At 42.3% G+C, this 26,515-nt stretch overlaps 1 protein-coding gene across 1 annotated transcript in view; it reads left to right on the top strand.

The window, feature by feature from the left end:
- Positions 1-26,515, top strand: part of arb2a (ARB2 cotranscriptional regulator A) — a 153,775-nt gene that overhangs the window by 80,891 nt on the left and 46,369 nt on the right. The window contains exons 9-10 of the mRNA XM_080499527.1: positions 19,470-19,586; positions 26,112-26,196. Coding sequence (XP_080355653.1) covers positions 19,470-19,586; positions 26,112-26,196 — 202 coding nt within the window. The remainder of the gene's footprint in view (positions 1-19,469; positions 19,587-26,111; positions 26,197-26,515) is intronic.

The following is a 26,515-nucleotide window of genomic DNA, read 5'->3' as shown; positions in this document are numbered from 1 at the left end:
ATTGTGGCCTGTGATAGTGTTTGATTGATGCCATTTGTAAGCATGCCTGATTGCTTTCCTCTATTAAATCACACCTTTCTCAATGTGATTTATTTTTAAATTAACAACATTCTGCTTTAATCTAATACTCATTTTCCCCTTGTTTCACACTGTATTGTTTTGAATCAAATTGTGTTTCTTTTATTGAGTCTGCATTATGTTTTGCTGTTAAGCCCATTTTAACTTTGTTCTAAAGTTTATTTATATTATCTGCACTATTTATATCACTACCTGCCCCCTCCTGGGACACATGAGGTAAATGTTGACCTTGGACATCAGCAAGCCCAGTTTCTTTTCTGGAAGCAACAGGAACGTTATCCAGCCTCGAAACCAGGCACACATTACAACTACCAGGTGTGGCGATCCTGTGAAACGAAGCAGCCCAAAACACATTCCTTCTATTCTTCTATTGTATAATTATATATTTTTTGTTGTTGTTATGAAATGTGTGCTTTGTATCGTCCTTGGCTGGTCATCACAGTTATCTGCCCCCGTGATTCATTTTTAAGCACACAAAAATGTTGCCATGGGGATGTTAATCAAAATGATTTCATTAACAACACTCCTCTCACCCTTTTATCTTTGGTGGTTTGTTTATTTTTCACTCTTTCGGGGGAAAGAAGTGCAAAATCTGCGACGTTGCATCGCGGCGCAGCGGCTCATGTTAATCTATCATTCTGCCACACCCAGCGAACATAGCCACCCCTTTGAGTGCAGGGTCTTATTCCCCACTTTATGACACGGAGCAAGTTGAAGTTCATTTGAGTTCAGTTAAATCTTGAGGGATTCATCATTACATATTTACTGGCTGAGGCTGATCTTGCTGTAAGGTTCTACCCTCGTCCCATTGATCTAGTGCGCATGTTCACTCCCGAGGTTACAGGACGTGCTTCCATTTGCATAAGGCCCTGGGCAAGGTTCTTTCCACCATTGATTGGCCTGTCCATGAGCGCCCCGTGCCTTCTCACATTGATCACTTTGTTTTTTCCCGGAGACAGTGCTACTCAGAGTTCAGCTTCAGCTTTGGCATATCAGACCTGCCGGAGGAAGAAAATGAGAGAGTGAGAGGGGGGGGGGGTCAGACACACAGAGAGAGAGAGAGAGAGAGAGAGAGAGAGAGAGAGAGAGAGAGAGAGAGAGAGAGAGAGAGAGAGAGAGAGAGAGAGAGAGAGAGAGAGAGAGAGAGAGAGAGAGAGAGAGAGAGAGAGGTAAAAGAAAGGGAGGGCTATGTATAAGTCAGTGGATAGATGGCAAACTTTACAGCCAATATCTTAATCATTTTTCTTTGAATTTTGGAGCTAAGAAATGTAAAACCAGTTTCCTCTGCCACCCTGGTGTCAGCCTGTGGCCCTGAGGAAACTGCTCCAGTCAAGTAAATGCAATAAAGTGACATTCACGCAAGCAAACTAATATACTGCAAGTAATCTGATTTGCAATGAAAGATACACTGTTTAACTTTACACGTGGTTTGGATCATCTTCGGTCATACCTGAATTACTGCTAACATGTCATTTAATTGCTCTTTGTTTCCACTTTGGTGTGCTTGTATCAGTGTGCCACAGACTTTTATTTTTTTTCTAATTTGTTGGTTATTGGAAAGTCACCTTGTTCAGAGAGGTCAAAGAGGTTCCTATCTGAGTTTGCATAAGGTTGCAGGTCTTCCCTGTCTGTCAAGTTGTGTCAATGTTTTTATTTAATTACAATGTACAGCACTTTGTTTCAGCTGCGGCTGCTTAAAAGCGCTTTATAAATAAAGTTGATTGATTGATTGATTTATCCTAATTGAAATCAGTGGTCAATCATTGTGGTTATTTTTGTTTTTAATCATTCATTAATCATTGAAACATTCAAATGTTCTACCACCTGATTCCAGGATTGTTTGGTTGTATTTGGTACACTTTAAACGTGACACGATTATTATTATTTTTATTTTTTTTACATTCTTGTACATTTCTGTGAAGGTCGGTGGAAAATTACGTTGTCTTTGGGTTCAATCACGTAACGATGTATTGCATGTTGCAAAACTTGCATGTCCACGTTTTGATTTGTACGTTCACGTCATTGTGTGTTTATCAAGCATGGCGCCAGTAGTGGCGCAAGGCTCAGACTCCCATGATGCACCGCTTCTCTTTGTTCCGCTTTGTGAAGGCAGCGTGCGGCTTTGTCTGCCTTTCTCGATCCTCTCGGCTCGTTGCCTCAGCGGCAAGGTCTCGCTCTCTTCCCTCTCTTCTACTTCAGACCTCTTGTTTGTTTTGTTTTTTTACTTGCTCTCTAACACTCATTGGGCTTTGCTGTCCACTTTTTTCCACTCCCGTCAGTCATTTGTTGTCTCGTTCGTTTCCTCCTAATTCGCAACCAAACCCGCCTTCACCTTTTTATTCTCCCTTCACCCCTTCCTGCCTCATGTTTTGAAGAAAAAAAAATGTCAAACCACTCGCCGATGCCAGCCTTCATTCTTCTACATTCTCGCCACTCTCAGCTTCTCCGAGCTTCTGTGGTCAGCCTTTTACTCTCTCCTCTTTGTTGCCACTTGTCTTTAAATTTAGCTTCTTCTCGTTTTCTTCTTTTTATTTCGTGCCCCGAGGTGTGTGTGTGTGTGTGTGTGTGTGTGTGTGTGTGTGTGTGTGTGTGTGTGTGTGTGTGTGTGTGTGTGTGTGTGTGTGTGTGTGTGTGTGTGTGTGTGTGTGTGTGTGTGTGCGTGCGTGCGTGCATGTAGTATTCACCCATTCTTTACTCCTCTCCTTAGCTCATGATTGAGACACTTCTTTTTTTTTTCTCACCTTCTCTCTCTTAACCTCAACTTCACATTGGACTTGCATCTGCATTCTTTGCCAACTACTCCAACCCTTAACTTGATACTGACCTCACTTCTCTCTCCTTCACACCTTTTCTTATACTTTTTTCAACAAACTTCTCAGCCAAAAACCATCCACTCTTTCCTAGTGATTCATGCTTCTTGCTCACACTTCTTACTTACAGCTGAAAGAATTACTTTCTGAAGTGTCATTCGTTTTCTTTAAACTGTTAAACTAAAAACATTGTCCCAAGTTTATCATTCAGTATCACCTAAAATGTGAAATTATTGACCTGCAATAAGCTTATTACGTTTAAAAACTATCTGTGTTTTCGAGTAGATCCTCTGTTCTTCTCCTTCAAGTCCTTTTACTCTAACACGGCTGCCATTGTCTCACATGTGCCGTTCCCACTGTGGTATTTCCAAGCGTTCACCTGCTGTGCCTGGGTGTGTCAGCTGGTTACGACCTCGGTCACCTTCACCAGAGAGGCAATACAAACGCTTGACACGGGGTTTGAATGTGTTGAAGATGACATGTTGACAGCTCAAATGAATCACTTGTCACGTATTTTTCCCCCTCCCCCTTTTTAATTTCGCCATAAGAATACATACAATGTATGAGAGGAATTTTAAGGAGGTACCGAGTTGCAAATTGTCACACGAGCGTTCCAAGTATTCGACACTTCAAATCCATTTGTTTTTGCTGTTTTTCTCTTTCTGTTTTTATCGCTCCACCCTGAAGTCTGAATAGTCCCATTCTGTGGCAAATGTAGGAGGAAGAACAAGTCTTAGGATTTGAAAGGAAAGAAAGTGCCGTGTTTTGAAAAGCTGTGAGGCGGATCCTGGTGCAAATGTCAGTGAACTCCGTGACTCTGGGGTTGAAGTTTAAACCCTCTTTGCCTCCGATGCTTCCCTATCTTCCATCTCCTCTTATCCTTTTTGCTTTTTACCTTCAAACTCTGCATCTTCATCCATGCCTGCCTCTATCACTCTCTCTGTGTCTCGCTGCTTTTAAAGTTCACTGAATGCAGTGTTGGTATTCTGTGGTGTTTTCGCTTTGCCTACTTCAAACCCTCAGTACCAGGGTCACAGCAGTTTTCTACAGTTCACTAAGGTGTGTGTGTGTGTGTGTGTGTGTGTGTGTGTGTGCGTGTGTGCGTGCGTGCGTGCGTGCGTGCGTGCGTGCGTGCATGCGTGCGTGTTTGTACGTGCATCGCTTGCATACTGCACTGTTTATTTTCTTAATATATCTGGTGATGTTAAACAGAAAACACATAATGATGGATTTGATGGAAATGAGAAAACAGGCAATCCCACAGTTTGTCTTCGGGCTTATTTTTTCTGCCCTTTAATCTTGATGTACTCCTTACTAACCATTCAGCTGATCCATTCCCCTTCTATAGCCTCCGATATCTGTGGAAAGCCCAGTTTGAATCGTTTATAGCAGTTTTTCCAGGGGTGTGTTTTAGTTATGTACCTGCAGTAAAACATATTTAATTTTTTAAGCCTGGAAAGCTGACAGTGAAAAGAGATGAACTGTTTTATGTGCCATTTTAAGGCTTTATGTGCTGTGAAATACGATGGGGTTGTGAAAGACCAAAGGAAGGTAGAGAAACGATGGGGAAAGGAGAGCAAGCGAGAGACTCCTGGTGTGGAGCACCCTTTGATGTCTTAGCTGGCTGGGAGCTGGATGTGGAACTCACTGAAGGGAAGGCCTTGTTTCATGGTGGGAATATGAAGCTAGATGTAATGTCCGAGTGAGGTGTTTAAAAAAAAAAAGAAAAGAAAGAAAGAACAAACAAAATAACCCCCGATGCACAGATGTTTGTTTTATTCTTTCATGTTCACGCACAAATGTTTTATCTTCAAGCATGAGTGTGCATTTTTACTTGAAAAGAGCTGGTTTATTGTCCTTGTAAGCTCACTTCTCAACGCTCCCCCATCACGTCCATCATTAGTCTGTGGTTCATGTCGAGATCAGTTACCAGGCCACACTGGTATGTGTGTGTGTGTGTGTGTGTGTTGGTGTGCGTGTGTGTGTGTGTGTGTGTGTGTGTGTGTGTGTGTGTGTGTGTGTGTGTGTGTGTGTGTGTGTGTGTGTGTGTGTGTGTGTGTGTGTGTGTGTGTGTGTGTGTGTGTGTGTGTGTGTGTGTGTGTGTGTGTGTCCCTCATATATATTCTGCTTTCCCATTAGATGGCTTCACACTCGCCGATTCCTCTGGACTCCTCTGACATTGGCTTTCATGCATGGCCTCTCAGCTCCCCTCTCTTCTCTTCTCTTCTCCCCCTCTTACTCTTCTTGCGCTCATGGCCTTGAACATTAAAAATATCTTGGTGATGTCGGACAACTTTGAACCCCCCCCCCAACCAGCCAAGTAACATTGACAACACATCCCCATCCCCCACACCTACTAGTTAACTTCCATGCTTTTTTCATCCTTTGTTTCCTCCATCATTTTCATTTTTCTCTCCAGCGTCTTGACCCTTCCATCTTTCTCACCCACCTCGCCGTCTGTGCCTTCCTCCTGTGAAGCCATTTCTCTCATGAATTAAACCTTTTCACCTCTCGCCTCCCCCGAAGTCTCTCACTGCTCCCTGCTCTCTTCTATCTGTTATTGTGGCTTCATTTGGGGTGATGGTTAGTTGATTTGGTCTGAATCCTCTTTGATGAAAACACTAGGGGGCACTGCCTGTCCTTTGTTACCCCTGTCTTTCCCTGTGCAGGCTTCCATGCATGTGTATTCTTATATGCATGTGTTTTGTCTTTGTCTGTGTGCCCATGCATGTGCTCCTGTTTGTGTTTGCATTTCGTTAAAAAGCATTCCCTTGTCTGTAATGGATGACACAGATCTGCATTCAGACAGACAGGGAGGCAGGCAAGCGGCAGGTCTCTAGTGGTCACCAGGGCTAGTGCTCGGTGCCCATCTGCATCCCCCCCCCCCTCCCGTCCTCACGTTCACCCCGTTTCTGTTTGGTGAACCCAGGGGTGTGGGTTAATGAAAAGGGCTCGGACCACCGAGAAGAGCGACAGTCATCTCCCAGTCACCTCTGCTCACCGCCGCCCCTCCGAGACCTTCTCACCATGACAGTCCCCCCCCCCCCCCTCCCCGTGTCTCTCTCCCCATGTCGGCCTCTGTCCCCTGGGTCACACCATCACGTCGTAGCGTCAGGCTGCCCGCCGGCCGCCAAACACAGTGCGAGACAAAGGTAGATCCACAGAAAGAGAGAGTGAGGCGTCTTCAGAGTTGAGAGTTTTTCTGTGTCAGGGAAACTAGAGAATCTGTGAAAGCAGATCTAAAAGCGTCACAGTTTAGCCAGGGAACCTTCAATTGCATTCGAGCAAGGTCAAGGAGAAGCTCGCCCCAAAATATAGGTCAGCACTACACACCAGACTTTGAGGGAGTAGATCTTTTTTTTTTTGTTTGTTTAAACTTTGCCGGTCGAGAGCCCGTTGTGTCGCTCCACTTCATCTGGCTACACCATGGCTACGCTAGTTTTTCTCTTTACGTCTTTTATACACATCAGCCATACTGTGCAATTAGTGATCATGTTCCCTTCCCTCCTGTATCCTTAAGTTTGCTGATGACTGTTATTGTGTTTGAAGGAAACTCTGAATTATTGATTTGTTGTGTATTCTATGATAAGGAGACAGCTGATGAGGGGTGTTTGATAGTGCTAATTGGCAGTTCCCGTCCATGCAGTGTGTGGTAGGTGGTGGGATGGGGCTGGGCGAAGTGAAGCGCTGTTATTGTTTAGAGGTGTCAAACCCAACACAGAACAAAGAGGACGGGAGAAATGTGCTGTGCTCGCCTATCAGCTTGCTGAATGCAGTGAAAGCACACGCGCACACGCACGTGCATACGTTCATGCATGGACTTAGAGATATATGGATATTATATTCCTATATGTATGAATGCATATGTGCCTGTCCATTCACACACAACAGGACATTACCTGTCCTTCACTCTCTCTGAGATGCGTGAAGTACACACAGACGCCTACAAATGCACAGGCACACTCTTGGGGCGGGAGGGGGGGGGGGCAGAATTGAAAATGACAAGATAATCACCACATTCAAACTTACCTTCAGCTCGAGGTAAATGCCTCTCTCTGCGATAAACTAATAAATATATTTTCTCTTCAAATGCGTTCTACTGAAGGCCCTAATTACCATACACTGACAAAGACCTGACAGAGGTGTAATAGTTAAAAAGGTAATTTTCACTACAAGTACGAGTTTGGGTTGGGAAGAGGGTCAGTGCCACCCCCCGACTACCCCGCCTCCACCTCTCTCTCTCTCTCTAACGGTTTATTCACGCTTTTCGAGGACTTTTTGCATGATTGACTGACAAGGTCTCTTTCCGAAATAGCATCTTCAGTAATAAGAAATAATTGACTCCCTAATCAAAAAAGGGTTCATGGAATCCACAAACCCAACAGTAATCTTCTGTGGCATTTCCAGCAGAATTGACAGTCCTCATAGCTTCAGGCTCTATACCACTTTGATTTAATTGCTTTTTTTATAAGATTAATAATATGCTTTATACTGAATTGTGTGTGTGTGTGTGTGTGTGTGTGTGTGTGTGTGTGTGTGTGTGTGTGTGTGTGTGTGTGTGTGTGTGTGTGTGTGTGTGTGTGTGTGTGTGCGCGTGTGTGTGTGTGTGCGTGTGCGTGCGTGTGTGTGTGTGTGCGCGCGCGCGCGTGCGTGTGCGTGTGTGCACACCTCGTCCTCCTCTCAGGCTTTGTTTTTAATCAACAATATCACTTGAAAAGGAACTTCAACTGGTGTGTTGTGTGTTTTTAATGTTACATGTAATTCATTAAGGGAATCATTGTTGAGACTTTATTATGTACTCAAAAGTATTGTTGAGTGTAATAATAAATAAACAACATTAAAATAACTTTAGAAGAGGAGAAAAAAAACAACAAAAGTGAATGTTTGTACTTATGAGTTCTTGTGTTTTTTTCCATAAAATAATAATGAAAATAATAATAATAACAATAACAATAATAATGATAATAATAGTAATAATACAATCTTTATTCCTCATATTTTATTTATTTTGACTCAATTTAATTTTGTTTATTTAGTTTGATGGGGCTTTTGATTCCATTGTTTTGAACTTGTGTATCTGTTTTTTTGCATTCACCGCGCGAAACAATTTGATTCTATGTAAGTTTTTGTTTTTTTTCTTCTTTATCCTGATTATTTAAATGAGTAATTGAAATGATTTGTGTTTTCTTATACTTTACATTATAATTTTTTTTTCATATATCTTTTAGTCTCATGTCTTTAACACTTTGGGCATAAAAATAATAATTTAAGTGCGCGAGCCTGGAGAATTGCGAACTTTTTATATGATGGGGCAAATTAACTTGTAGCTTCCCCCAGCTTGTCCAATTTGTAATATGGCCTCAACCCTTTATCCCTCTCTTTCTTTTTCTGACTCATCTTTCCTCTCGTTAAAAAGCTGTTTTAAATCATGGCTAGTGGCAATGAGAAGTTAATTTCAGATTGTTATATATTACCATTAACTTCAGTTGGCCTTCTGTAGTTTCCCCTCCCTCACTCTTTCCTTTCTTTGAGTACAGAGGGTTCATGCAGCCTTTTCTTTTCGTGCCTTCTTTTTTTTGGGGGGGTGGTCTTTCCTCTCTCCAAGCCCCACGGCACAGGAGACGAGCAAATATGAAGGAGTAGTGGATGACAAGTAAAGGGAGGAACACTCTCTTTGTCACTTTCATTAGCACTGTCTTTTACCTCTCCTCCCCTTTTCTTTTTCCTCCCAACTTTTTTTTCTTTCATTCATGCCGCGTTTCACTCGAAGACGGGTCGTGTGGTCCTGGAAGTGTGCCTGCCGTCCGGAAGAGACACACACACACACACACACACACACACACACACACACACACACACACACACACACACACACACACACACACACACACACACACACACACACACACACACGCTTGCGCGCACACCTGACTTGCTGGTAACTTACAGGGCAGTCAGCACTTTCAAATTTTGTTGTTTTGTTTCGTTTTCTCTATCTCCTTATTATCTTGTTCACAGCTCAGATGAAAAACAGTCCAATGGTAGATTTTGCCAGGAGCAAACCCCCACTCTTACGAGCTGCACGCAGTAACCAAACAAAGTGTTGATTTTTATGGCATAAAAGCGAATTTGTGCAGAACTTGTGCGTGTGAAAATGAGCTTTTCTTGATAACAGCAAGAAGAGTGAAAAAAGTCACACAATTATCAAAATTTAGCTCCACTTCAAACTTCTCACAGCAAATTTAGAAGACCGGAGTGAAAATTCCACATCATAGCTCCTAGAAAATGTTCTCACTACACCCCAATTTAGAAATGTTGGCTTGGATGCCAACTTTGGGCTCAGTTAGTACAAGGAATCAGTGTTTATCAGCCCCAAAGGCTGTGTGTGTCTGTGTGTCTTAGAAATGGACAGCAGTACCCGATGGATATTTAACACATTAGCTTTGGCAGAGCTGAGAGTGGTGTGAAAACACACTGATTTCCTAAGTGGCAATCATATCAGCCTCACCACCAGAGAAGCAGCAGAGAGCAAACATCTGTGTGAGTGTGTGTGTGTGTGTGTGTGTGTGTGTGTGTGTGTGTGTGTGTGTGTGTGTGTGTGTGTGTGTGTGTGTGTGTGTGTGTGTGTGTGTGTGTGTGTGTGTGTGTGTGTGTGTGTGCGTGTGCGTGTGCGTGTGTTCATGTATGTCCCAGAATTTCAACTGTTTGTACCTTCATTTAGTCACTGATACTTGGTAAACGATGTGTGTACTGAACCCTTTATCAGTTTATTATTGTGTATGCGCAAAATCAAATGACTTTCTTTAGGTCTTGTGAAATAAGAAATTGATTCATAGCTCAAAATTATTATGTATCTTACATTATTTGGTCTCTACGTCTTTCCATGCATGTCTATATAGTTTCCCATGATGTTTAAGCTCTCTGTCCGTTTCTCATTTCACTCCTTCTACCCCCCACCGCCCTGGGTTTCCATATTTATCTGTCAACCTCAGTTGTTGCTTATGCCTGCTCTGCATGTGTGTCTCTGTCTGTCTGTGGTAAACTGTCTCTTCCCTGCCAGGGTTCAGGGAGCCCTTGGTTTTCCTCGATGTCAGTATCACCCTGAGTTACAACACAAAGGTCTCAGCCTCCTCCTCCTCCTCCACCCACCCTTGTTAGGCCCTCTCGTTCGCTCCCTCCCTCCGTCAATCCCACTCTCACTTGCCCGATCCATCCTCCTCTCCAAGCCGAGAATCACCCATCCGAAACTATGTTAAAACAGGGTCATCCCCGGTGTACACTTAAAGGCTGTCCCTTTAACCTGCTCTGAAATACTTACGGCTATTATTATAGCTTATAAATCATTAAGAAAGTTTAATTATACGAAAATTTCATGGTGGAAATGTGCAAGCTGACACATGGGAAGGGGAATTTAATGGGCCAGCAAGTCCCAGCACCGTGAGGAAAAATATTGAGGTTAGGTTTCTATTTTACAGCATTGCCGGAGGGTTGGGAGACAGGCAGAAAGACAAGAAAGAAGCACTTTCAGAGTGGGAGAAAGGGAGGGGAAAGACAAGCGGTGAGGACGAGACCGAGACAGTTTCCAAAGGGTACAAGTAACTTTACCTTTTCACTCAGACGACCAAAGCTGTTCAACGTGGCGAGTGATTTGGAATGATAAAGACATTGCCCACTATACCTTGTGCGTTTTCTTAACTAAGACATATTTTAATTAACTCAGACTTTAATTAGTCAATGTGCCACAATTTCACTTTGTAGGGAAGCGCCTTCTAATGAGAAATTGCTATTTAGAGAAATTCCCTCAGTGCAGTCTCTAAACAATAGATGAACCCTCCTGTCTGTTAGTGTCTCAAAACTTTGTCCACTTGTGTCAGCGTGAAGATCCTCGATCCTCACCACCTGTCTTTTCTGTCACCGTGTGAATGAACTACACTGTTAGGAGTTTCTGTTATTAACACTTGCGACTGCCCAGATGTTAATAACAAATTAATTAAACTCCATTGTAGACACTAAGTTGGTCTGAATTATTTGAATGTTGAAGCTGACAGGAGTCCTTGTGTACTTTTCAACTTAGTAAATTTGCACAGGGAAGCACATAAAATCTTCAACAAGAGAGTTGTGCCTAAATTCTCCATACTATTTATTATTTAGATAATCTATTCTCAACTCAACTTAATTTATAGAGCACTTTAAAACAACACAATAGTAATAATATTAGTATAAGTAATAATCTATTACTTATTTATAAGCTCTAAAGGCCAATCAACTGCTCTTGAAGAACTTATATGTGCTATTTTATTATGTGAACAGTTTCTTTGCATCTGGAATGCAGCATTTCATAAGCATTGTCTGACTCGCACCACCATTCGTCCCTTCCTAACTCCCTTCCTCCCAGCCCTCTCGCTCTCTCCTCTGTCCTCTCCTCCCGTCTTCCTCTTGTTTCCCATGCGGGCACAAGTGGGGCGCTGCGCCCGCAGCCGGCAGGTTTCCTGGCACACCGCTCCTCATCCTCTGTCTTTTGTTCCCACCAGTGGACAACCGTTCTCCACCTCTGCTGTGTCAGTAAATATTTATCGGCCTTCCGTTTCCTCACCGGCCCCACTGATGTGGCTGTGTGTCCCCGTCCACGTGTGCGACTGTCCGTGTATGTACAAGTGTGTGCGTGTTGTATGTTTATACGCACGTGGAATCCTCCCCAACATGTCAACAGTTTTCCACCACCTTTCCCCCACCGAGTGTCCAGCACTGTCGCTCATACAATTCAGCATTCCCCTTCTCTGAGCCTCTCTCTCCACCCACCATCCCCCTTTTCTCTCCTCCCTCTCCATCATCGTCTCTCCAGTTGGCTAGTCGCCATGAGAGGAACGAGGAAAGAGAGGAGGAAGTTATTGCAGTTTTCTCCTCCTCTCGCTTCCTTCGCCTCTACACGCTGGCCTCGACCAAAGTTCATGCACTGGGGAGTCAGAGGGGAAAAAACCCTGCGAGTAAATGCGAGTGACCTCTGGAAAAAAAAAAAAAAAAAACCTCTGCACACTCCCAACACTAAAGGTTGCACACACACAAACACACTCCCTCCCGCTCCCTGGAGTATCGTGGCCTCGTGCAACAGAGGGCTTCCTTCCTGTGGTTAAGACAAAGGAAGCTGGGGACCGACAGGGGACCTGAGACTGCTGCTTCAAAGCCACAGGAAGCGCTGGTGTTGTCTCTTCCTGTGGAGGGTGTTGGAGCGTGGGGGGCCAGCTGCCTGTGTTTTCACAGCCAGCGATGTACAAGGATTACTTTTCTTTTTTTTTTTTCTTTTTTTTTGCTTATGACACATAAGCAAAGACATATAGCTAGACCTGTGATATTCAAACTCCTGCCCGCTCTTCTTTGACCTGATGAGTTAGCTCGCACCAATCAATTGCAAGTAAATAAAGGAAGAAACACAGTTGAAAATCATCAACCAAACATCTACTTAATTAAACCGCAATAGCTAATGATGGAAATTTTCAGAAAATCGATGAAATAGCATCAGCCAACCTTTATTTGTTTGTTTTCTCATGCTTAGACATTGCCACTGTCTTTGCAGAGTCTTTCAGTGTGTACATTTTTGTTTGTTTGTGCCCCTCTTCCAATGTTGTAGCATCGGGATTTATGGGGGTGTATGTGTTAGTGTATCTGCGCCATGTGTTTTCAAACCTTTCGGTGTGCACCCACATGCATGTTTGTTTGTTTGTTTTTTTTCTCTGTTCGCCCTGGCTTCTCTGATGTTCTCCTCTTACTCTCTGGCAGCAACAGGACAGTTAATCAATCAAATATTTAAGCAGTGCTTCATTGCTCAGTGGGTAGTCCTAGATTATCTGTGGCTGTTGGCAGTGCATGGCGCAGCCACATTATAAGCCTTGTCTCTGACTGGCATCATCATGGGGTGCCTGCCTCTCTCTCTCGCTCTCTCTCTCTCTCTCTCTCTCTCTCTCTCTCTCTCTCTCTCTCTCATTCATACACTCCTCTCCTCCTTCCCCATGGCCTCCGCTCGGTCTTTGCTCACTCTTCCTAACACTCTACATTTTGTCCCCTTTCTCATTCTCACTTATTCTCCGTCATTTTCTCTTTATCGCTTGCTTTCCTATCTCTTGTTTGCTGCTCACCATTTGCACACACACTCTGTGTATATTTGTGGCTTTTCACATTGACTATCTGACAGTGAGCAAGGCCCCTTAAAGAGCTCTCGTCTTTTCGTCTTTGCCGCTTTCTCTCTTTTCTCTCACTCTGCATTCTTTCTAGGGATGAGTCTGCCTGTCTCTCCGCAGGGAACTCCATTGTGGATTACCATTCAGTTTTCGCCCAATTATCTTGTGGCTTTCGCTGCCTTTGACACATAATTATCAAAGGCCTAAATAATTGTCTTTATTATTGCCGGTGTTTAGATGTAGCGTCAGCGGCGCGGTCGTGAGCAAGGGAGCGTCACGGGGAGAGGAGAGAAATGAAGTATTTATCTCGACCAGAGATTAGCTTAGCATGCTGTTAAATGATGTCTCGTCGCTTATTTCAACTCCTCGTCCAGATAAATAAACATGATTAATATTACCCCCCCACCCCCCTTTATGTGCACACCCATCGCATATCACATTCTACGTCAGTGCTGAAAATAAGATTACGCGCTGCAGAAAGTCTAGCAATTAGCTGGCTTTGTAGCAGGAAGCAGCTTAAAGCGCTAAATACTGTACACTGCTCAGGGCCATGTGCGAGGTCAGGTACAAGATACCGGCTGCATGTTTTCAAATGGCTCCAAATACATGGGGCTGCCTATTTCATGGAGCTTGTGAAAAGCTGGATTTAGTCGAATTGTGCCAACCAGGGGCTCAAAATCACTGATGTTTGTGTGTCTCGATAGCAACCAAGCCCTCTGCAGAAAAATCAGAACTGGTTTATGAGGGTGAAAAGAAGCAAGGGTATGCTTGAAGGGGGATAGGGGGATTTCATAGTTCAGCCAGAGTGTGACTACATGTGGTTTGAATATAAAATCAAATCTGTATCATCAGTTGTGCCTCAGGTTCTTTATCAGGGTTCAGATCTGGGGCGGGCCACAAACAATTTATCCTCACTACGAGAATGAGTTATGAGAATAGTCTCGCACTAATTTAATAAAAAAAAACAACAACAAAAAAAACAGTGTGTCTTTAAGTTTTCACCTTAAATAACTTTAGTAATACAGGAATGACAAAGTGAATAAAACTAATATCTGATTTAAATTAGCTGAAAGTGACATTTACTCATCAGGTAACAAATGGTTTTTGGCTTTTGGATATTTTGGCTCATAAAGAACAAGGATGGAAACCACATCTGGCCAACAAGCCACCAGTTGCTCATGTCAGAGGTTCAGAGGCTGTGTAGCTCAGCTTAGCGTAGTTTAAACCCAAATGTATTTCTTCATTTAGTCCACATTAGTCACTTTGTTATTGCCATTTTCTAATGGAAATAACAATTTAATTGCCATTGGTTAATCTGGATGTCTACACTTGAATGTCAGTACACGTTTTCAAAGAGTTTAGGCCTATGTAAATGAAATTATAATCTGACTGGAGGAGGGGGGGTAACCCTCTTTTTGACCTGATCAGAGTCCATATTAAGGAATTGCTTCTCTCTGTTATATAACGTGATCACATAAATGCGTCATCAGATAAATGGCAGTGGCATTACACAATTGGTCAATGCAAACAATAATTGCTACTCTTAAAAAGATGTGTCAGATCTTTCTGATCATTTTCTGAACAGTTCATTTTTAGTGTTGCAGTCTTAAAAGAAGAGCAAAAAGAACAAACTTCAGAAGAGCAAAAAGAACAAACTTCTTAGCTTGGTTGACAAATCGGGATGGGTTTGGGATGGATCCACTGACTCAAGTCGAGGTCCATATAAACCCCACACCACAAATTGATCACTTTATTAAGTGATTATTCAAACAGGACAATTTCACCTCTCAGTCAAAAAGAATTGTGTCAGATTGACATAAATGCTATAAGAACAGCATTATTGAAAGAACAAACAGATCAGAGATGTTAAGAAAAAGCCTCTCTAACCCCCCCCCCCCCCCCCCCCCTCCCCCACTTGCTCAATAGTTGTATGAAAATGGCCTTAATAATTTAACTGAATTCCACTTTTCTATATGTACTGGTGCAGGAGATAGATGAAGTGCTTCAGATTGGTGATAAACATCCCCTCAAGGTGGTACTGTGTGTTTGAAGGCTTCCTTTCAAGCTGAGGACTCTGGTTTGAACTCTTGTGATGGGGTAACACAATTTCCATTCACGCTTCATCTTCTGCTTACGGTTTAAGAACACAGTAAAAGCCACGCTTCCTTTGGAGATGCTCCTAGGATCCGACCCTTTGGTCTCATGTCCCTGTGAAGTGGGCTCAAGGAAAGACAATTGTCCTCATGGGAATTAATAAAGTATTTATACTATATTCGTTGCTGCGCACATCTGTCTGTTTCTCATCAGTCTTGCTTTACGTATTCTGTTCTGTTTCTCGTCGAGCGTACCGCTTTTGATATGCGTTTTGAGGCTCTCTCCCTTTCCACGCCTTTTAGAATTTCTTTTTTTACTCACAAGCCCCACATGTCCACCCACCTTCACTTCACTTCACATATCCAGCTGCTTTAGCATTAAAAGAAAGGCCGGCAGAAAGGCGGCAAATGTCTCAACATCTGTGTGTTGGTTTTAGTTCAACAAGTATTTCCACATGTTTCTGTCCCCTTTCCCCCTGTCTGACACAAGACTGATCACAACAGCTGGCTTGTTTCCACGTTAAAGCTGCTGTCTGCAGTTACATAGTGAATTAGCACGTTTAACATTCTGGATATACATGGCTCACTTTAACTCACAGGCGAGCATGTAAAATGAATTTTCGTGGAATGAGACAGCTTATATTTATATCCATTGAGATGTGTGTGGCTTCATGGTGCTCTCTGTTAGTTAAGCATGAGTGTCACCCACCGAGAAGAAGATGCAGACATGCTTAGATTATGTTTTCAACATGCCACTAACCACACTTGTCCTTGTGGCTGGTAAAACATGGGACCTGGTGGGTGCCAAAATGACTGTGGTTGAGGGCCACACTGAGTATTCACTCCTCGAGACGTTATTTTTCAACCTATTACCCCAACGGTTGCCACAACCAGCCGTATGTGTGCAGCCATTGCGGCAATGAGAGCTGTCACGATGAGTGATTGATACAGCCAGTGTTGAGACAAGAACTTGCTTGGTTTTTAATCTTCAGTTGTGGCGTCATGAAGATTTATTCTCCCTTTTTGTTTTAGCAAGTATAATACAGTGTGAACAAAATGGTAAAAAAAATAGTAAATTACAGGCGAATTACAGGCGAAACTTGAGCTCAAAAGTTGGCTGTAGAATGACAACGTACGTTTTGCGTGTGTTTTAAACCTTGGACATAACATCCATAAGTCCTAAATGTAATCGTTTTGATTACCTTTGATTTCTTACAGTCTTGTTTGTTTAAGTTTTTCTGAGCTGTTTGATGAGACACACTTCTAATTTCAAAATCCACTATTTCAGGTCCATATAGAAGAGCACCATCTATAACGCCAGCTTCACTCCCACCTAAACCAGCTGTGCTTTTTTTTTTCTTTTTTCCTTTATCCTGAACTGTCATTCACTTGCTTTTCCACCAAAAAGACCCTCTGTTGATGAGTGGGCTCCTATCTACTCTCACATTAATTCCTACACACATATGCCTACATAGATGTGGTCTTCCACAGATACTTCCACTCCCTCTCCATCTGTATTCTATCCTTGCTTCAATCTAGCTTAGGGTCCTTTGTTTTCTCTGAAGTACTTTGTTTTAAATGTGTCATGTCAAAATCAGGATAGACTTCAAAAAGCTGTCATTAATGATAGGTTGGCACATGTTTGGTAAACATGTCTCGGTTTACTTTGGAATCAGATACCAAATCCATTACAGTACTATTACATTTTAAATCTGGCATCCATTCAAACAAATATGTATTAAAGTTTGTCCAATAAAAGGGGAAAATATATATGTCTCAAAGGAAATACAACAGCAGTAGGCAGAGACCCATTTAACCACTTTGAGACTGCAAATGTGAGGTTTGGTGTCCTGGACACTGTTCTTTGAGTTTTCCATGCACAGTCAGTCCACTGTCTGCTGTTTTCTGGCCCCTGATAGCCCTTTTTTTCCCTGAAATTTGCCCATTTGGCAAGCAGGAGAAAACAAGACCTTGACTGACACCTCCAGTTTTAAAAGGTTGAGTTTGCTTCTCCCATGGGCCCAGTTCTGCCAGCGGAAAGCTTTTCAACCAACCATGGATAAGGAGGGACTACAATTGAGGAGTGTGTATGTGATTGTATGATTCTTTGTGGAGTGAGTCTCCATTGAAGAAGCTTTTTTTTTCTTCTCTGTGGTAATGTGTATACCTCTTTTCTTAATATGCTTTATTACCCACAATGACAAAGATGCTCCAGTCAAAGCCTTTTCTGTAGAATGTTTGAGTCTTTAATGCTTCAATCGATTCGATTTATCTTGATACACTCCCACTTTAATATGGCTGAACGTGACAGGATGGATCAAATGCTTTCTGTCATTTTAATGTACAGCCAATCAGATGTGAGACCTGGGATTGCTGCACCTTGTCCAAAATCCAAACCCTCTTTTCTTCTTGAAAAAGACACTGCTCTGTACTTGTGTCCTACATTTGTGCCCTTTTTAATTCCATTATAGCTTCGAGGCCACTATGGATTCATGTTTCAGATGTAATCACCAATTGTTGCCTAATTTCATTCAAAGCGTTTGAGTTAACGTTACGTAGATATCCTCAGTCTGTCTCTTTGGCACAGCTGAATCGACAGCAATATAACATTGTTTTGAGACAAATAGAAGTTCAGCATACTTCAAAATTAGTCTGTTTACATTCAAACTAGGTCTATAAACTCAGTGTTGTGTGTAGATATCCAGAAAATCCTTCAACGTACCACTGCTATTCGGCAGTAGTACACCCTCTCCAGGACAGCAGCCTGTCTGAAAGTTGCACTAAGCGTATACAGTAAGTGATTGTTAACCTATTGTTGCAAGTCTTGTTCTCTTTTCTTCACATTTTATCTTGAAGCAAACGAGAGTGAAGCGGCACGCTCCCAAGGCCTGGCTATAGTACTCCTTGGGGTGGGACCAGCGGTGTGGGAAGTCTATTGTAGTGCGGTAACAAGTCCTTTGTGTGACATTTTCCTTGGCGTTGACATTCAGGGGGGAATAGGAAGACGGGTCTGCGAACGCCACATTCTCTGTGACATGTGAAGGGAAAGGGTATTAAGAATGGGGACCAGGGTATTTGAACGTGCATAGGAAAGGACATTCGCACAGAACGTGACAAGGACACGCTATGCTGGAGCTGTGCTCTTTCATATTTTACTTTATAACATTATGCTATACATCAGGTTGAATCTGTATCCTTCGCTTACAAAGCTGTCCACTGGGCCTTTGCTGTCATTGCTCACGACATAGGCTGGGAGTGCATGCACGACAGGGAATAGCCTTTTTTTTTTTCTTTTTTTTTTAAGCAAATACCAACTGACAAAATGGGTATGTCATTTTATAATAAGAAATCAGGTACTATAAAATACATGAATCATTTCTTTTAAGTTATTGTGTGTCTTTGAAAAGAATCTCCTTATTGTTCAAAGGTTTGAAAGAGTGCATTCACTGACACTTAACTGGGCTTTAACCATGAGTGACATCGCGTGGAAGCAGAAGTATGGAAAGGAAGGTCTTGTGTGCAATGGACCACCTGTTAACATGAGAATGATCTCCTGGAGACTATGTCAATTGTGTTGTGTGGTTTTTTTTTTCCACAGAACGATTGAATGGAGCACTGAGCACACAATGAAACATAATATGGAGTTGAAGATATTAGAATTAGAATGTCTTTATTGTCTTTGTAACACAGGTACAACGGAATTGTAACAGGTACAAGGATAAATGTGTTTTAAGTTGTCCTGTGTCTTTTGGGCAGTGGTGACCAAGAGGTTAAGTGGGAAAGTTTGCAGGTTCCATCCCCACTTGCAGACAGGTCACCACTGTGGGTCCCTCAGCAAAACCCCTGACTTCCATCAATGATATGGCTGCACCTCAGCATCCTAGAAATCGGACGGGTCAATGTGAATAAAAAAAAGAATTTCCCCCAAAGGGATTGATAAAGTATGTTTCGTTTCATTTCATTTTGTTTCGTTTCAAAGTGAGGGTTACAGTAAAAGAAAAAAGATGTATTTGGCGAAAGAAAAAAATGCTGAATTGGAGATGATGTGTTACAGACAACACAAACTGTGATCTTAACGGAATCCTGGATCCCAGGTTGGGAACCACTGAAATAGATCATGATATAATCACCTTAAATCAATTAGTCTAAAGTATTTGAAGACTCTTCACATTTTATTTGAAAACTTTTCTCGGAAGAACCCTTTTGTACGCGAGGCAAAACTTTTAAAGCTCGAGCAACTTTACATTATTTCACGTTTCTGTGAGATAAACATACTAGCACAGACTAACACAATTTTGATTTGCTTTGTCTTGCAGATGAATCAGAGAGAAATGCAGGTGAAGAATAGAGTGTGTGCTGTCGCTCTGACTGACTCTGCTCACAACATCTGGCTACAAGAGACCAGCAAAGGCACACAGGACTGGCTGCAGCAGGTGAGATACTCACACATATTTAAATGCATCCCACAAGCCAAAGCCAACAAAGATGCTCCACACTGTACAGAGGTCCATCCCTTTGCTCTCATCATGTCATGTAAATTCACCTATACCAGCGAGAGCTGAAATCTCTTAGATTCTGCTTGTCTGTAATTTCTCCATGCATAGCCCTGCTGACCTACACAAGTACCCCTGTCCAGCACCTTGGCTTAAAAGTCATGGAGAACCATTGTTCTTCATGTTGTCCTTTTTTTTAATCAGCCTGACTGTTTTTTTTTTCCCCATAGTGCATCTCAATGAACCCAGTTAACCCATGCTATTGCACATTGCACATTGCCTGTGTGCACTTGTCTATGCTTGTGCGCACAGCTGGGCATGCATAGATGCATAGTATCTGCGAGCATGCACGCTACTGAGATGGAGTGCATGTGCACATTGTGTTAGCTTCATTTTAGCATTTGCCCTTTCTGGTGTGACCTCTGTGCCATATGCATCACCTGGGCTCACTCAGTATGCACATACAGATGAGAACCAGCAAAGACCAAAGCTGCTGGAGAGTCAGGGATGCAAATGTCATAGACACACACACACACACACACACACACACACACACACACACACACACACACACACACACACACACACACACACACACACACACACACACACACACACACACACACACACACAATCTCACCTACCTTGCCTTTATTTGTATTACAGCCTCTTTTATTTCCTTTGCCTTTTGTTTTTTGCTATTGCTGTCATCTCCAGTCCTGCTTGTGGAAGGTTTGTGTGTTTCAAGCACTTTACTTGTCTATGAATGTTTTTGTATGTCAGTTTAAACAAGTGAGTATTCAAGGTTGCTTTGGCCCCCTTATCCTTGTTTGGCATTTCCTATTTTTGATTCATCTAAGGGATGTGTGGGACACCACATAATTGGAATGTTAAGTGAATTTCTATTTGTGATGATTACCCAGAACAATAAATCTGAAATAACCTTCATTGTCCAGTCAGAGGGAGGGGACAGACAAGGATTCACTCTCTTTCATACTCATTAACCCACTGTCCTTTTTGGCTGAATTAAGAGAGGAGCCTGCCTAATTAAAAGGAAACAGTGGCACACCTACACATCGCTTTGTCCTTGTCAATGATAAGACAACAAAAACACTAATAGAATAAATTTGCATATTTAAAGGTTTTTCTATACCTCTGATCCTTAAAGATAGAATCATTTACCTTATCAATAAATATTTTTAGAAAATGTGTTTGTGAGTTGTTGCTTGTTCCAATATAATTTACCTTGAAACTATTTCAAATGTGCTTCCAAATACATTTTGTCTAACATAGTATTCTTTTAATTATGAAACATAAGATTTAGTGCTACTTGTTAAACTAAAAAAAAAGGCAAATGATGCTTTAAGTGGTATTTGATTTAGGTTTACCATGTTATTATCTTTACTAATTTGGTGTTACTTAAATATAATTAATACTAGTGGTTGATGTACATTAATTATGGATTTTGTTCAACATTTAATTGATAATATTTAGGAATAAAATAGGCTAAATATTGGTCACCTCAGCTGTTCCCTTTTTTTGGCTTCTTTGCATAGATGGCAGTGCTAGAGAAGCCATGGGTCAACATGAGGATTGAGGTGAATCCAAAGTCTAATATGTCCCAACACTTTACACCAGAAACCAATGGGTGTACATCTGCAGTGGTTTCACCAAAAGGTCAGAGTCCCTTTGTGTTGGACTCAGAATGCTAATCCAGTTATTCTGGACTGGTTCACGTTGTATCATTGGCTTGGTTTGCTGATATTTGTCTTTGAATAATTACATCCACATTTTACACGGGAGGTCAGTTGGGAGAGCGGGCCATCTCCCAACTCCAAGGTTGGTGATGCGATCCCACATCTCACCCGAAGCATGTCTTGAATTGTCCTCATCAAAACACAAAGTTGACTGAAAACGACATTTCGATTGCACATGAAGGTATGGGCAACCAAAAAAAAAAAGGGATGGGCACATTAAAAGAGGGCCATCCCAAAATAACTGCCACGCCTCACATCACAAACAAAGTGTTCAGACTAAACCTGAGTATTGTCCGAGGTGCAGTATAAATATGGGCGCCCATACGTGTGAGTGCATGCGAGGTCGGAGCACCCCAGCAGTGCTCGGGTCTGTTCTTCTCGAACAGAGATAATTCCTTTCCTTCAGGGTTCAGGGGGTCACTGGATGGCGGGATGGAGCGATGAGAAGAGTGAAAGAGAGAAGATGAGATTTAGAGATCAGCGCATGCTGAGCCAGGTTACATAGACCAGATGGGTCAGGCCAGGGCCAAGTGACGTCAAAGCTGGGAGGCGAAATACAAAATGAAGGTGAGAGAACCTAAAAAGAGGAGAAGCGATCAGCAGAAGCGAAGACACTCACTCTTTGACTGAAACAGAAGGAAAAGTAGACAAGTAATACACATGATGTGGGAAACTTTCAATTGTTTAATTCTGATTGACTGCCACTGAGAAAGCACAAGGGAGAGCTATGGAAACGAAAAACAAAAAGACAGGTTCAATATGAATGGAGTGAATACAGATAGAGGAGAAGGGATGAAGAGATGTATGTGGAGATAGATGAGTAGCATAGTGAGAAGAAGTGAGTGAGCCAGAGAAATCCAAATGATGGTGTACAGCTGGCAGCCTGTCACAGTCTCCAAGGTGTCTCCTGTCACTGTGCTGGCCTGCTGTCACACTCTAGTGGCCTGCCCAGAGCACAAACGCACTCACATGCACACACATACAGAGTACACTGTGGTCATGAATAAACCATCCTAATCCATAGAGATTATACAGCAACTGGAAGAAGTGGGAGAGCGACAGACTCACAGAAACAGCGAGCGAGAACCAATACTCGGGACTACTTTTTGAGAAGTTAGGTTGGATGCTGTCATGTGTGTTATGGTTTAGGAGACTTTTCTGCACTTAGTACAGAGTTTGTCTCATTGAACTCAGTCTTTCCCAGGCAGGACGTGAAAATACTGGTGTATAGTTGCCACCGAGTTGCACATGAGGTGCAGATATTGACCTGTGACTCTTCTATTCCTCTATTCCTCTATCTATGTTAAAATTACTGCCTGCTCGTGAAAGTTGAAATTGTTGTTGGGGGGGAAAAAAGTACCAAAGCACTTACTCATTGCACATTTTTGACAATTCGACAGCATTAACAACAGCATAACATCAAAATAACTTCAGGTGTCCCGGTCAATAAAGAATTAAGGTGTTTTTCTGAATCTTTATTGTAAGTAAGTTTTGGACTGTAGGATATTCAAATTCTTTTGAAAGGGATTTGAGCGTAAGACTTTAATACTTAAGAAATACCTTGAGGCTGTTGGAAATGACAGTATCCTCAACTGTGTTGTTTGCACAGACGGGCTGTGCTTGTGTTTTTTGTAGTTTATGCGAAAGAAACACGCTGACTTTGCTTCTGAATAGCAGAAGGCAACAGGTGGTGGAACACTCACAGTTAATATGAGAACAAATTCTCGACACCATTCTTTAGCGGTAGAAGCCTTTACCAACCATTTACATTTCTGGAACGTACATATATTTCAGTTTTTGCTATTTGTCACAGCATCAGACTTTATTTCTGTGTAAGGTTGGGGGAGGATTTTGCTGATTTGAAATCCACTGTGTTCTGCCTTTCAATACGTATAGATGTGAATAAGCAGCACAAATCTAAATACACTGATAGAAACATATGCACAGAGCTCCAGGGGTGGGGGAGAGTCAAATCTGTTTACATGTTTGTTTCTCTGTCGGCCTTTAGTTCAATGGCACCATTGATCGGTGGACGAGCTGCTTGAAGTGATGATGCTATGCGTTAGAGGCAGCCGATGTGATGTGCCATCCTTTTGTCATGTCGCCCTTCTCTAATCCCAGCCAGCAGGCCTTGCCTTTATGTGACTGCTGTTATGCCTGCGGTCTCCCACAGCACTGGGGCTTTGTGCTATGTGTGTGTGTGCATTTATGCAAGAGTTTGTGTGCACATGTGTGTTGTTGCCTTGACAAATCTATTCAAACCTCAGCCCGCCTGCTTCCATTGGTGGTGATGGTGGAGGTGCAGGGGAGGGAGCAGAGCTCTTTGAAAGACTCCCCTCCATTCCCTCTCTCCAGCCGCCTTCAGCCTACTGCTCCACAGCCCAGCTGACATCTTCCTCCAGACAGACTGAATGAATTAAAGGAGATACAATGAGACACTTGATGTAGCAGTCAAGGAGCCCCACTGCCTCTGTGCCGCTCTGTACTGCTCTGCCCTCAAGCCCAGGCTCGGAGGAAAGCACATCTAGGGCAAAGCAAAGGATCTAAAAATACACAATATGCCACTGTTTACCAAGATGACTTGTCATCTTCCCCCAAAAACTAAACCCCCAATCTCCTCCCTTCCATCTCTTTTCTCTGTCTGCTGATCTTTCTGCAACCTTTTCGGCTCCTCTTAGTCTATATCCCTCTTAACCACTCGTCTGTTTGATTGACAGAGCTGAAGAAGCAACGCTTGGGGGAAAAAAATCAAGTGAATGGGGCATTTCTGCTACTTAAACGGCTGACTCAGTTCATACTTCAGTTATGTTTTTATATCTTTTGATTAGATAGGAATGGATTACAGATTGACCAAACATCACCCTAATAACAGACCTTGTTTATACGAATTTCCCAACTGAATGTTGTTTACTTGCTCGATGATATTTGTCGAGGATTTGTCTACATGTGCCAGATGTTTCAACATGATCATCTTTTGATATCTTTTTTTTATGCTTCTTAAAGCTAAGCAGTAATTTAATCACTGAGAAACAGAAGAACATGGAGTAAATGTCAAGAAGACAGTAACAGCAAATATTCCATTTGAGATAGTGTGAAGCTATGTTAACAAAAGTCTCATTAGGTATGATTGAATTGAATGATTTTCTTTATACTTTTTTTAAATTCAGGCAAATGAACAGATAACATTTTCTACTTTTGAACGAGCCGTAACATTAAGAGTGCTTGTTTTAGTACGAAGGTTACTTGGTGTCCACTGTGTGTATTTCCAATGCTTTTTTTATGATCCTCCTTATTTAGATTTTAGATAGTTTGTCTCAGGAGCTCTCTTCCAGGGCCCTAAGCATTAGAGTCCCCAGAACCAATGATGTAAAAGCACGTATGCATCTGTGTGTGCGCGCGTATTTGACTCTCAAGGGTTCATGCCACTACACAACTCCGTGGGAGACCCCCTGAAAAGCAGTCACTGACCCACCCACACACACACACACACACACACACACACACACACACACACACACACACACACACACACACACATGCACACACACACACACACACACAAGCACGCACGGTAATGGCTGTCAGGGGGCCAGGGTGAAAGTAAACAAGGACAGATAAGCAGTGATTCAGAAGGACGCCAGCTGCACATTCTAATCTCTTTACATTTTCGCTTTCTTCTATTGAACTTTTATCTTATCTGGGGGGACGTCTTCTCTCAGCATTCCTCCTTAGCCTCCCCCTGGTTCTTTCTCCTCTCTCCCTTGTTTTTGTACTGACCTTACGAGCCACAGCATACCAATACACATCGCAGTCAATATGGGCCAAAAAAAAAACAGTTTGATGAATTGTCATCTACTGACCCAGAGTGCAAAAACTTAAAGTATAGGATACGTTCATATCTTTCCTCTGACACACTGATAAACTTCAATGGAGGTACATGAAGTGTAAATGGTATATGTCTGAAATTAAACCGACATTAGCAGGTAAATAAATGGAATGCTGGACAGACACAAAGATGAAGACAGCAAAACCCAATAAAGAGGTCTTCTACTCTTTCTGACAGTGGAGTTGTCAACCACAGGGGGTTTGAAAGAAGTAGAGGTGTTTGCAGGGGGTTATGGGTCAGCAAGCTGGGCAGACACCCTCCCCCAAGGCACCCACTGATCCACCACGGTAGAAGGCCTCAACTCTCCACCACAAACAAACGCCAAGCTGTCTGACCAACATGTCACGGAGCTTTTAATTGCTTGTTTCTCTCTCTCTCTCTCACCCTCCCTCTCTCTCTCTCTCTCTTACCATTTCTAACCTTGTCCTCTTCTTTGTGTGCCTTCCCTTCCTGGTTTCCCTTTTTTCTTCCTTACTTTATATTTTTAGTTTTTCTTCAAGTTCCCTACCAAAAAACACATGAAAGCCACAAAGTTAACATTGCATTTGTTGCCATTGCTTCGATTTACAATTTCCAAGTCCATTATTAAATGTTTTAATATATGCAGTGGAACCTTTTTCAAAACCCAATAACCAAAATAGTTTCACCTGATAAATCTTACCAAAAAAAACCATTAATGAGTTTTTTCTCATTTCATGAATATATTGACACAAGCATAAATACATGTGTCCCATGCCATTTGAGTGGAAGTTGGCCACATACTTTCTGCATCTAAGTTCTGAGTATTCAATTTTGTGGTTGTTTTGTTTCCTTTCTTTGAAGCACTGCTGTAACTGGGTGTCGAGTCCAGATCCCTTGGACACTCCGCTGGATCCCATGCTGCCAGACTGCCCCAGAGTATCTGCAGGTATCAAACACAGCAAATTATTTTCCAAAAATGTATGCACATCCCAGAAATGTAATAGCTATCATAATCAATGGACCAGTGCATTTAAGCTTGATGCAGCAAAAATCTCTTGTGTAATATATATTTTCTCAGTTTTTCTGTTACCTCCTTATATATTGGAATGACTATTAACGATGGGGTGTGTGCATATATGTGTGTGCAGATGTCCACATACTCTTGTGTACTACATAGATCTTAAGTCCTACTTGGGGTTGATTGAGGAGGATCATTGTCAGAGGAGGAACTGAAGCAAGGGCAGATTATCTTTAAACACAAATAC

Source organism: Blennius ocellaris, assembly GCF_963422515.1.
Source record: "Blennius ocellaris genome assembly, chromosome: 7".
In the NCBI taxonomy this organism is placed as follows: domain Eukaryota; kingdom Metazoa; phylum Chordata; class Actinopteri; order Blenniiformes; family Blenniidae; genus Blennius; species Blennius ocellaris.
Note: the sequence above shows the minus strand (reverse complement) of the source record. Positions and strands in the feature narration are given on the sequence as shown.